At 36.9% G+C, this 12,657-nt stretch overlaps 1 protein-coding gene across 2 annotated transcripts in view; it reads left to right on the forward strand.

Annotated features, from left to right (window-relative positions):
* Positions 1–12,657, forward strand: part of ANLN (anillin, actin binding protein) — a 29,633-nt gene that overhangs the window by 4,529 nt on the left and 12,447 nt on the right. For both annotated transcript variants that reach the window (XM_054816517.1, XM_054816519.1), the window contains exons 2-17: positions 224–377; positions 760–1,044; positions 1,484–1,830; positions 2,540–2,759; positions 3,663–3,856; positions 3,993–4,100; positions 4,584–4,704; positions 5,616–5,732; positions 6,284–6,510; positions 7,082–7,233; positions 7,538–7,685; positions 8,337–8,472; positions 8,799–8,981; positions 10,749–10,875; positions 11,809–11,857; positions 11,934–11,990. In XM_054816517.1, the coding sequence (XP_054672492.1) occupies positions 224–377; positions 760–1,044; positions 1,484–1,830; positions 2,540–2,759; positions 3,663–3,856; positions 3,993–4,100; positions 4,584–4,704; positions 5,616–5,732; positions 6,284–6,510; positions 7,082–7,233; positions 7,538–7,685; positions 8,337–8,472; positions 8,799–8,981; positions 10,749–10,875; positions 11,809–11,857; positions 11,934–11,990 (2,625 nt within the window). The remainder of the gene's footprint in view (positions 1–223; positions 378–759; positions 1,045–1,483; positions 1,831–2,539; positions 2,760–3,662; positions 3,857–3,992; positions 4,101–4,583; positions 4,705–5,615; positions 5,733–6,283; positions 6,511–7,081; positions 7,234–7,537; positions 7,686–8,336; positions 8,473–8,798; positions 8,982–10,748; positions 10,876–11,808; positions 11,858–11,933; positions 11,991–12,657) is intronic.

Genomic DNA, 12,657 nt, shown 5'->3' on the forward strand with positions numbered 1-12,657 from the left:
GTCAGAAAACCAGATTTTGAATATTTCTATCATGTTGTGTTACAGTAGATTAGTTAGCAACATCTGAGAGCTGTGTTTGTATTAATGTAGCCTTCACTATAAATTTCTGGTATTGTGGATCTTAGTGAGTGCTATATAAAATTCAAACTTTTTTAATTTGAGCTATTACTAGTTATCACATTTAGTGCAATGTATAGTAACGTGTGATTTGTTGACTACTCAGAAACTCCTTGAAAGAACCCGAGCCAGGCGAGAGAACCTCCAGAAGAAAATGGCTGAGCGGCCCAAGATGGGAGTGAGACCCACATTGCAGACCAAGAGGGTCAGAGAGCCTTTGTTAGAAACTGGTAACCAGGCACCCTTTCCTGGTGAAGAAGGTATTTTGCAACAAGTTTAATAAAGTTTGTCTTTTGATACAAGTCTCATCTCCTTTTTTTTCTAAGGGCAAGTGAAAACCCTTAGTGTTTATCTTAAACTAATCATTGATGGATGCAGTTACCTGACCACTAGGACTGAATATGGCTAATGTTCAGCTTAACTTGAGAGCAGATGCTCTAAGTGATTAGTAAGCTATTTAAAAATAATTGTATAATGCCAAACATAGTGCCTTGTGCTTGGTAGCATTTGGGAAGGGCAGGTTTTTGGGAGTTGTATCAGGGTATTCATAAATCATAACTTTATTTGCATTACAGTTTTGTAGTGTCTCTGAAGATATTTTAGATTGAATACTAATTTGTTTGAATACTCTGACCTGTACAGTGAAACCTGGTACAAAGCCATCACCATCAAAAAGGCTCTGCCCTAACAATATGGAGAACCAAGCTTCCAGTTTGGAAAACATACAGCCAGTCTCTTCAAGTTCCACAAGCCATCGTTCTCCTGAGATGACTTCAGAGTTGCATGTAACTGCTTCTAACAGGGCTTCTTTGGTTCAGCCCCTTGAGAAAGGAAAAACAAACACAGAGTCAGAAACTCCTGCAGCCCTTTCAGTCAAAACACGTATGCAGAAATTGGCAGAACAGCGACGCTGCTGGGATAGCGAGGGTGTGTTTCACTTGCGAAGCAGTATTGTTGTTTTTCAGTGTTTGCATTGATGATTATGCTTGCTAGCAGTAGATAATTCTGTGTGTGTGAATGCTCATGTTTTCATAAAGAATTCATAGTCAGCACTGGGGAAGGCCTAAAATAATGAAACTGTTGACTACAGCTTAATTTTATACATTCTTTTTTCCTTAGTAGTGTGATACTTTGCTCATCACAACAGTGACATAAAACTAGTAAACTGCTTGGTTAAAAATGTGTTGGCTTTGCAATGAGCTTTAATTAAACTTGATTAGTCTCAATGCCTTTAGAGCTAGAAGCTTGATTCTGTTGATGGCAAGAACATCTAACTGTTGATAAACTCAATATAGCAAAATGCTAAAGATGCAAATATATCTCAATATATTTTATTAGCAAAATAAATGTGTTTTCTTTTTTCTAGATCCCTCTGAATGTGTTCCTCTGTCTCCCCTCCAGTCAAAAGATCTGTCTGTTTCTCCACCTAAGCAGACATCTAATGCCCTGGCAAGTAATACCCCTATTGGGAGAAGAGGCCGTTTAGCTAACCTTGCTGCTACAATTGGTTCCTGGGAAGATGACCTAAGTCATCCATCTGCAAAGCAAAACAATGCACAAGAACAGCCTGGCACTACTTGTTTATCCAAATTGTCCACTACAAGTGGAGCATCTGCTAGAATCAATAGTAGCAGTGTAAAGCAGGAAGCTGCATCCTGTTCTCAAAGGCTTGTTGAGGCTTCTATTAATAAACCAGCAAACTCAAAGATAGCGGTGAGTGTCTGATTTAGTTGCTGATTAAAAATTGATTTGAGTATTGGCGGGATGAATGTTAACTCATAACTGTTTCATCTGAATTTAAAGAATTGGTGTGAGCAATCTTGGTCTATTTACAACTTTTGCTTTACTGAAATCTCACATGCCCTTTTTTAATAGCAGACCTGCAACAGCTTAGAATCCCTTTTATTGAGACGTAAAGATGAGTGTACTTAAGTCTTGTAAAAGTTGATGTTAAAGTAATTGATTGCTGCTCTTTTGACCATCAGAAAGGGGCTTCTTACAGAGATATTTGATTTCATTCTGTAGCTTCATATAGTTGATTGACTTAAATTGTAAATATTATTGCTGTATGAAAATTCAATCATAATGCTGAAATTAGTAGTACCAGATACCTATTGTTCAATTTATGCCATTTATGAAATGACAGTATCTACTATGTGCAGTCTTGTTTAGGGAAATGTGGAAGAATACCTACAGTAGCTGGCAAAAGCACCTGGAATCAATGCTGAAACAATTTAAAACACTGGATTAAAAAAAAATCTATAAAAAGCTCATAACGCTTGTTCTCAGCTTTTTCTATTGTTGATGGAATAGATGTGTTATGTTATAGTATGCTATGCAGAATGCTTTCATTCTTTTTCCTCTTGAGAGAATAAGAACATATAGTCTTATCTTAATGTTATTCTTTTTTCCCTTTGTTAAGGATCCAAACAATTTAACAGAATCCTCAAGAGTCACCGTTCCCTGTTCTAAAGAATCTGAAGTACGACAACTGCTATCAGAAAATCACTGCAGCCCTCAGAAAACTGAAAAGCCTACACAAACAGCAAAATCAACTTTGCCTCAACCAGTTCAGTCCAAAGAAGAGCCAGTCAAAGGAACACATGTGCAACTTGAACCTAAGGGTAAACCCACACCACCAGGTAAGCTGGTTTTTCAGCTTCAATAAATGCTCATTCAAATTATGCTTATGTGTCCTGTGTTGAAAACTACATATTAGTTAAGAATTTACAGTAACATATCAGTGCCTATTTCCTGCTGTAACTTGAGTTAAGTACTGAAGAATTCTGTGATAATTGTTACAAATTGTACAGCTTCCATATTTTGTAAGGATTTTCTTCTTGGATGCTTTTCTCTTATGTAAAAATGTATCCTGCTAACATCAGTTAATTTAGACTATTCAAAGCTTTTTTTCAAGTTGTTGGATACTATGTGTATCCAATCGATACAAGGTAAAGAGTCTGCATATGTTAAAAGAAATCAAAGCTAAATTCCCCATAGATGCTCTAACTTTGCACAGTGTCTTTTCAGTGGTAGCGTTGATGCCGAAACAAGTGATTATCCCTGGTTATAAATTCAACTATTTATTGGGTCAGAAACCTGGACTAACAGCTTGAATTCCTTGAAGTGATTGCCAGTGGAGCAATTGTGTGTCTCTAGATATGCTGACAATAAAAGACAAGCTCAGTAAAGTGGGGTGGATGCCAAACAATGTATCTGCTTTATAGAATACTCATTTACATGAAGGATGCCAGTGAGACTGGTTGTAGAGGAAATGTTGTAAAAGCAAACCAGTTTAAATAATTGTTGGATCACATGTGGACTTTAGTAAAAGAAGGACATCTATTTGCTCTGCTTTGCTGCTTTATTAACTTTATTAAGTGTTCTATTACTGTGGTGACTTGCACTTCAGGTTTAGTTTGTATAAAGTAAGAGCTGTAGAGGAGACAATTGCTTCGTTGAGAACCTTCAGCAGGATGCAAAATTGCAGTGATTTCTCTCTGTTTCTGAGAGTTTCTTTCACGGCAAAAAAATTGTTCTTGTAGGGGGATCGGGAATTAAACCCTTCCTGGAACGCTTTGGGGAGCGCTGTCAAGAGCGTAGTGCACGGAGTCCTGCTACAAATACTCCAGGGTGCAGAACACCCATTGTTACCCCAAATACAAGGACCATCCAGGAAAGGCTTCTCAAACAAAATGAAAATTCCTCTACTGCCAGTTTAGCGCTTCAGCTTAAGCAGGTATGACTCGTTAAATTCATAGCTTACTTATAAGCTTGGGAAAGATTCTTACTGTTCTGCACCTACCTGAGCAATCTGAAATGTTTTGACATCTTAAAGCTGTGAGCTTTTCCTTCATTCCCCTTTATTTGCTTAGGAACGTGAACGAGAACTTGCATGCCTTCGTGGCCGGTTTGATAGGGGCAATCTGTGGAGTGCGGAGAAAAGTGAAAGTTCAAAGAGAAAACTTCCAGAAGCTAGAATGGTAATATATTACCTCCATGTATCAAAAGATGATAGTCTGTGAATTGCTTTAACGGGTTCTGAACATAGGGATAGATGTGCAAATGTAAATAAAAGATAAAAACCTATGCTTTGTGAATGACCAGGCTGTGCAAGACCGCTTGAGTGGTTTGTATGATTATTAACAAATTATTAGATTTTTTCCTCCTGCAGAATTAAGGAGACAAGTGATACTACTTTGAGCCGATTAATTGATTTATTTTATGATGATAGATGTGGGGTTTTTATATTCTATAACTTTAAAAACAAAAAGTTCCTCACACAAACACTCAATTTAGTATTTAGTACTTAGCTGAATTTCTTACACAAATAAATAGGATCCTTCTTGATATTGGATAGACAATCTCTTTTTCCTAGCAGCTGTTAAAATGCGTTTCTTTCTAGCAGGTTTTTTAGTCACTTTCAACATTACCTTCTGAATGTACTACGTTTTTATTTTTGCCAGGAAAGCCAATCTCAGACTAGTCCAAAACGTCCTCTTAGTTCAGATGCCACTGCTTTTCGACCAGCAGAAGATGCACCAGCAGGTGACAGGCCAATAAAGTCTCCCAGCATGGAGTCTTCAGGTAAGAACTGGCACTGTTTGCCTGTGGCTAATACTGGACTAAAGCACTGCCCTTGACCTTCATGAGCAGATAAAGAGGCTGGTAGCACTGACATATAGAACTGGACCTCTTATTTGGTTATTGATTGTCTAAGTCTTCTTGTATGACAATAATACTCTGCACTCCTGTACTACTTCAGGTTGGGAAGGCAAGACCGCCTTTTCGCTTCTCAGTGGGCTTACCTATGTTTCATAGTCTCATGTATGTTAAGCATAGGGAGAGTGAATGAGAATTGTCAGTTATAGATTTAATCTATACTGTACCTGAGTATCCAAAATTCCACAATAATCTAATGGGAGGGAACTCTTTCCTTTTCAGTTTCCCCTTATGCTACTAATTCTTATAGCAGGGGACACGAAAAGAATTCTGACATGCTTGTGACATCCTTTCTGGTGCTTACTGAGTGGAAGAATCTCCAGTTATCTGTGAAAAAAGAATGAACTTAGTTAATGCTTCTTATAGATATTATGGGCAAACAGGCTATCAAATGTGCTTCTAGAAAAACAGGATAATATCCTGCTGTTGGTTTTGGGTGTGGCGGTTTTTGTGTGGTGGGGTTTTCTTTATTTTTTAAATCTTCCCTTTTTGCTCTTGAGTGGCTGCTCTCTGCTATGGTTTCAGCATTGTTTCTTGTGCTATCAGTTTTCTGATTATAAGATAGAAGTCTAGCTGTACAGGTTGTGGAGGGTATGTGTTCTAATGCTTTTTTTTTGACAGCAAGCTAACTGGAATACTTAATCATGTGGGCTTTTTGTAAGTTGTCAGTTACATTATCAAACTCCCAAAATTCAATAACTAAAAAAAAATAAAATAACATTCAAAGGCTAGACATAATTTTCAATTACTTCTTTGTTTTTTTATAAACTACTTAGATGCTCCTAAATGTGAAGAGATTGATAAACCCAGTCCTCTGAAGATCACTGAGCCAAAGAGCCCTGTAAAAGCAATGTCTGTCTCAAAACTTGAACAACTTGCTGAGAAACAGAAAGGTTTGTATTGAGTAGGTGTATATCAATGCACTTAAAGCTATCTGTTGCCACTTATCCAGTGGAGTGTTAATATCCTTCAAGTATGAACAATGACTTCAACATATGTCTGCTGACACTCATTTGTGTTTTGTAGAGGTTTATATAAAACAAATCAGGAAACTTCTTTTATCATAATCCTTCTCTTTCTTGACATTCAAGTCATCAAGGAATATTAAAAAGCTTCCATTAAAAGTTTATTGGGAAAGGACAGAAATGAGTGCTCTACTATAGGACTTGCAGTTAAGTTTCAGACCTGTTGAAACTTGTCTAACAAGTACATCTTTTTATTCCCTCTGTATCAGTTATGCAGTGTATGTAATAATAGTATAATAAAATAAGGATGGAAGTATACTTTAGGGTTCTAAATGCCTGACTATAAGAAGTGATTTTTAATCAAGCTTACTTGAAATGCAAAAATAGTTGGCTTATTTGTTAACATCTTTCTGTTTGTTTAAAGAGAATTAAAAGTTTATTCTTGATGCTACTAATATTTTTAAAATGTCACCCTTCAGATGAAGAATATGAAATTGAAGTGAGTGTGGATGACGAAATGAATAGCTCAAAAGTGATAAATGAAATTTTTGAAGTTCTTCAAGAGGATGGTCCAGACATAGAAAAGCTGAAGAAAGAAATGAGCATGAGCCTGGAAGGTGAAAGTGATGAGGATGAGCAGGAAGAGTCGCTGAATATTTCATCAATGTCTCTGTTAACGCCTCTAGTGGAATCTGTTGGTCCAGAGGTGAGAGCTCCTAGGAGGTGGGGAAGGGCTTGTTCATCACAGAGATGTACAATTTGTTTGTGAACAGTGATGTTTTGTTGTATTGTGATACCTGGGCAAATAGAGAAGGTACAAATGATGTTTTTCTAATGAAAACATAATGACGTAAAGTTCTCTTCCTCTGAAAATAGAATAGTGTATTGGATGCTCTGCTAAACAAGTGGTTTAACTTCTGTTAAGTCAAGCTTGAGTATATACTTCTATTACTTGTGCTGGCTTTCCGGTGGTATACATGCATTCAGTGAAGTGGTTACTGATGAAAATCTCAAGTAATTATGTAACTTTACCAGTTTGGAAACTGAGGGTGAAATCTCCTTGAGTCCCATGATCTGTTGGTATCTTTAAAATAAATAAAATAGCTTGCACCGTGTCCTAGGAAGTATTTGTAAAATGTCTGTTAAATAGTATAAAGCAGCCTCCAAATTTGCTGCTTATATGCAAAACAAGTAAAGGTGAGAGAAAACAGATGATGATTAATGCAGACATATATTTATATATATATATCTGTAATATAACCTTGTCTTCTCCCCAGGCCTTTGTTTCTCCTAGTAAGTCAGCTGGTGAAGGTAGCAGTGTCAGTGATGTAAGTCTGAAGTCTGAAAAGTTCCAAAGGACTAAAGTCCCCAGGGCAGAATCTGGAGACAGTATTGGCTCGATGTCAGAAGATCGCAACCTTCCATATAGGTAATAAACACAAAATCCACACCTGATTCTGTAAGTGTGCAAATGAACTCACTGGCTTTAACTCTTCTAATGAAGCAAACTGCTTTAACTGCAAATGAAGCTTTGTTCCAAGATCTCAGCCTTTATCAAAGATTGTCTCTGTGTAGTCTTTATGTTGCTTAAACTTAAAATGAGCTGATAGAATGCCTTTTTAAAGCCATTTATGCAAGTTGGAAAACATCAGTACCTGATACATATGTATGTGTATAAAAAAAAAAGCTTGGCACACCCATGAAACATTTAATGGGGTTTCCTCTCTTAAAAGCGTTGATGCATACAGATCTCAAAGATTTAAAGAAACCGATCGTCCTTCAATAAAGCAAATCATTGTTCGCAAAGAAGATGTTACTTCCAAATTAGAAATGAAAAAGAATGGCCCATCTGATCAAGTCAATATCAAAAAGAAAATGCAGGTATCTAATATACTTCTTAAAATCCTTTTTCTAATTTACTATTTCCTTGCTTAGTTTCCCCAGTGAATGTCCAGATCATTAACATACTGCTTAGAACTGCAAAATTAAGTTGCTTAACATAAACATCTAATGGTATGGAATGATACTGCATAATTTGAACAGCTAATGCATCTCTTAGAAGGATCATGCTATAGAGTAAGTCTGGAGAGAACAAGCCATCGTTTTGAGAAGGGGATGGGGAACTTCTGTCTTATTACTGCCTTTGAATTAGGCAAGATTCATAACTACATACTTTCAGTAGGCAATATCCTAATCTTTACTGGTGCCTCATTCACCTACGTTGCTCAATTTCTGGTTAACTGCTGCTTCCCGTGGTGAAGGGAAGACTAGACTGGATATGGAGCATACAAACATTGGTTGCTCACTCCCCACTATATTTAAATTACCTCTGAGGTCAAAAAAAGTTGTGCTGCAATATTTTTCTGCAGAAGTAACTGTAAATTGCAAGATTTTTTGTAGTTTAATATCTAAATTATCTGATTTTTTTTTCCTGAAGCTTAGCCCCAAAAATGCTAGTCTCAAGACATTTCCTTGTTTGAATGTAAAACTAAATCTCTCTTGCTAGTTACTTTCACTACTGGTTTACTCTAGGAGCTGAATAATGAGATCAACATGCAGCAGACAGTGATTTATCAAGCCAGTCAAGCTCTGAACTGCTGTTTTGATGAGGAACATGGAAAAGGGTCACAAGAAGAAGCAGAGGCAGAGAGGCTACTTCTTCTTGCAAGTAAGTTTTTAGACTCAAGTTCAATTCTTTGTCATGAACACTTTGGGAAGAATTTATAAACTCTGGCAATGCATTTATTATGCTACCTTGTAGCTGCTTATTTATAGTTTTTCACCTGGAAAACAGGAGAGGATAATACCTATTCTGTATCAGCTTCTTCTACAGACAAGAGGATGCTTTTGGTGTCCTTCTTGTCCCTAATATTCCTACCATTCTGGAAGATGATTAACATTTCTGTTGCGTTTTACATACTTATGGCAAAAAAAAATAATTAAGTACTACTTTTTCCTCTGTTACAACTATAGTTAATTAATTTCTCTATGCAGCTGAGAAGAGGACTGCTTTACTGGAAGAATTGAATAGACTGAAGAGTGAGGGACCTCATAGTAAAAGAAATAAAGCTGCCTCTGCATCCACTGAATTTGCTCCATCCCGGGGATCTGTTTCCATTTCAGAAATGCGTCTACCTCTAAAAGCAGATTTTGTATGTGGTACAGTTCAAAAGCCAGGTAAAACTAGCAACTGAAAACCTGTTCCCTGCCCCTCCCCATTCTCCCTACATATATATCCAGTTCATTATCCTTGTTTTTTGTCTCTGCATTGGTGTTTATCAGAACTCTGGAGGCAGTGAAAATTTAGCAATTATATTTACTTGATATGATTTTTGACTAAGTCTTTAATATTTTTCCATGGTTGTTTTAGTTGCATCCTCTTCTGTCTTGTGAGGTTCAAGAAACTTTATCAAGACTTTCCCAGCTAGTCTTAAAGATCTTTGTGGTCCTCTGTAACCTGTTGGGGAGGGAGCAGAATGTTTTTTATCTTGAGTTGTCTTCTCTCTTGCTGCCTTGGAATTTTTTTGATGGATGCAAGTCTAATACTGAATATCATTACATAAATTCTGACCTCTGGCGTTGTGAAATGCTCATTAAGCGTCTATTTTTTTCAGTCTTTCTGTTTACATCTCAGAATACTTAATTTACAAAGACTAGTCTTCCATTATTTTGTCATATTTAAGTCATTAAAGCATTAAAATGTTGGATTTGGTTCTTCTGGTTCAGAAGAATATCTGGCAATATTTCTCTGTAGGTCTAGAGACTTACCTGCGAACATGATAAGCTTCAGTCATGTGGTTGTTTAAAGAATCTGCAAGCCCACAATAACCAGTGCTATTTTATATAACGCCACAGAATATGATTGTGGCTGGACAGGTTCCTACTTCGCTCACCTCACTAAAATTTGAGGAAGATGTCCTAGGAAATGTAAAGTGTGTTTTTATATCTTCAAATAAAAACACAGTCAGTAATATAAATGTAAATATCTGACTTAATTTATCAACACCAACCCACTCCTGACATGTTACGGTTATTGTTGCATGAGACACTTCATCTCTGTTATAGGAAAGCTTCTCTATTGGTTACAAGAATATAAGCTTAGTTTCTATCAGTAATTCTCAAAAACAAATTGTCTAAAACAACTGACCTATTTGTTGTCAAAACTTTATTCCAGAATTGCAGCATTTGCTATACATTGTGCACCAAAGCTGTATTAATCACTTTCATCTCTGAAGAGAACCTGAAATATAGAGTACAAATCAATGCTTTCTGATGTCTTCAACAGTTGTTCTGAAAGCTGTGTCTTGTCCCATGAAACAGAGCACTCAATCTGCGTTTTTTGTTTTGTTTTTTGTTGGTTTTTTTAACATGGTATGATATTATAAAATGCTCGTGCTTTACTGTTCAGCAATTTGCTGCACAAAGTCCAAATCATGTTTTGACACTACTGAGATGTGTGCTTGTGGTCATCTTTCTTTTTTTTTTTTCCCTTATTTGAAAAGTTAGGGAAATTAATTGCCTGGATAACCACTTTCTTCATAGGACTGAAAAAAAGCATGAGAACAGGTAGTACCAAGAGCTGATGTATGGTTAAGCTGGCAGGCCTAGAGAATAAGAACAGAGTATAAGGAACTAAGATTAACAACTGAATCTGACTGAAAGTTTTTCTTCTCCCCTCTCTCGCACTGGGTAGGGTAGGTCTGGCCTGCAATGCCCCAGGCAGTAACGCAGTAGTTGTGAATCCTGTGGAGACAGTCCTACTAGTGGATACAGTAGGAGAAAAAAACCCCATGTTTTAAGAGTGAGTTTATAAGCAAATCTTGGCTGTAACCAAATGTTTAAGTGGGGTGAAACAGAGATGTCTTTAATGGCCATGCAATACTTGAGAGTTTTTAGATACTTGGACACCTCTGGCTAACAAAACTGTCTTATATGTATTTACAGAAGCAGCAAATTACTACTATGTAATAATATTGAGATCTGGGGCAGAAAACATGGTTGCAACTCCATTAGCAAGTACTGCCACCTCCCTGAATGGAGATGCTCTTGCTTTTACTACAACATTTACTATGTAAGTATAAAGAAACTGTTTTGGAACCAGTTTCAACTCTAATGGTGGAGTATGCCTAGCAATGTTTAAAATCTTCAAATAAGGATGTCATATTCTGCAAACAAATATGGTGAGAACTTGTGGTATGGGTATTTCCTGCTTCAAGAAAAAGCTGGGATGCACTTCTTTCAAAAGAGCAATCTAGACTTTACCATCCATCGGCTAATTCATCTCATGCTTTTTCTACTTTTGTTCCCTCCTGGAACACCTGCAGTGACAGATGGATTGCTCTGCCTGAGATGATGTGTTTTTTCTATTTTGCAGCATTTTATATAGCTATTTGGTTTTGGTATCTGGAAAAAATAGTACTCTTAAAACTAACACTTCAACTTTCATATGTTAGATAAAAAAAGTGTTGTGAGTTCAAATGGCTATTTGTTAGCAAAAGTCTTCCAAAATAAATAAGCAAACTCCCTTTTTAAAGTCCAACCCAACTGGAATTTTCACTTAAAACTATTTACTCAAAACCCACGATCTTTGTTTCTAGAAATGTGTGCCGGCAGTGGACTGAAGGGTGCAATCTGAGAAATGGTAGACGCCCTCTATCTTTGTGCCCCCCCCTTTTGTTCTTTGAGTTCTAGAAAGTATCTTGAAATAGTAGCATGCTCAAATCTTAAAAACAGCAATGCTGCTTGGACTGAAGAGTACTATTGTAGAAGTCAAAGGATCTCAGACAGCCTGATTGGCCTGCAGGAACAAACTATGACTTACTAATAAGAGACTAGCTATTAGCACTATAGCTAAGCTTCTCTTGCGTAGAACCTAGCTGCTCCCTGGACAGTTTTAAGGAGCGGAAGGAGGGAAGAAGTAAAGAGTAACTTTAAAGCAAAACAAACAGACCCTTTTTGCTTCAGTCTGTGTTTAACTTATTTTTTCCCCTTTCCTCCCTTTTAGGCATGATGTGTCAAATGACTTTGAAATAAATATTGAAGTTTACAGTTTGGTATGTATCAGTTCCTGTCAAGAGGATGTGTAAGGGAGAATGATGTGTTCTTTCTTAATACCTTCTTGCCTTACAGGTGCAGAGAAAAGAAGTTACAAGCACTGATAAAAGGAAAAAGGCAAATAAATCTAAGGTAAATGAAACGTGAAATCAGTATCTTGTATTTATTTCAACACAAGGTACACTAGGAAGACCACAGTGTTCAGGGAGAACTGACTAATAGTCTTAGACAATCTGTTGCTTGCTTTTACTCTTCTTGTTCTTTCTTGGAACATCTGCAATGACAGATGGGTTTATGGAGTCCTGCAGCACTTGGTTGAGTCTAAAATATATTGGAGGGCAAGGAGAAGTCTTCCTAGTTCTGCAAAATGCTATGCTTTGTGAAATTTATTAGGCGTGGTGCCTCTGATAGTGATTTAGTGCCCTTATATTCCACTTTACTTTCTAGTGTTTGGTAAAAGCACTAGATGCTTATTTTTTAAAGCAAATGTTGTTTTAATAACTCCTCATACATAAACATTTCAGCCTGGATAGGGTGTGTGCTTCAAGTCTTTGTGCTTTATTAAGGCTTTTGTGACCACAAACAAGCCAGTGGCTTTCTGGAGGTGGTTTGTTTGTTTGGATTTCTTGTCATTCCAATAGCTGGGCACACAGTGTATTAATGATTTTAGGTCTGATTTCCTCCTCGTCAAGATATCTGTCACTTAATAAAAACAAGGAAGTTGAGTGTCTTCCAAAACAGTTGGAATGAGTACTTAAATCCTGTCTCTGCAAACAGAAACAGGAACTTTCTTTAATCT

Source organism: Grus americana, chromosome 2, assembly GCF_028858705.1.
Source record: "Grus americana isolate bGruAme1 chromosome 2, bGruAme1.mat, whole genome shotgun sequence".
Classification (NCBI taxonomy): Eukaryota; Metazoa; Chordata; class Aves; order Gruiformes; family Gruidae; genus Grus; species Grus americana.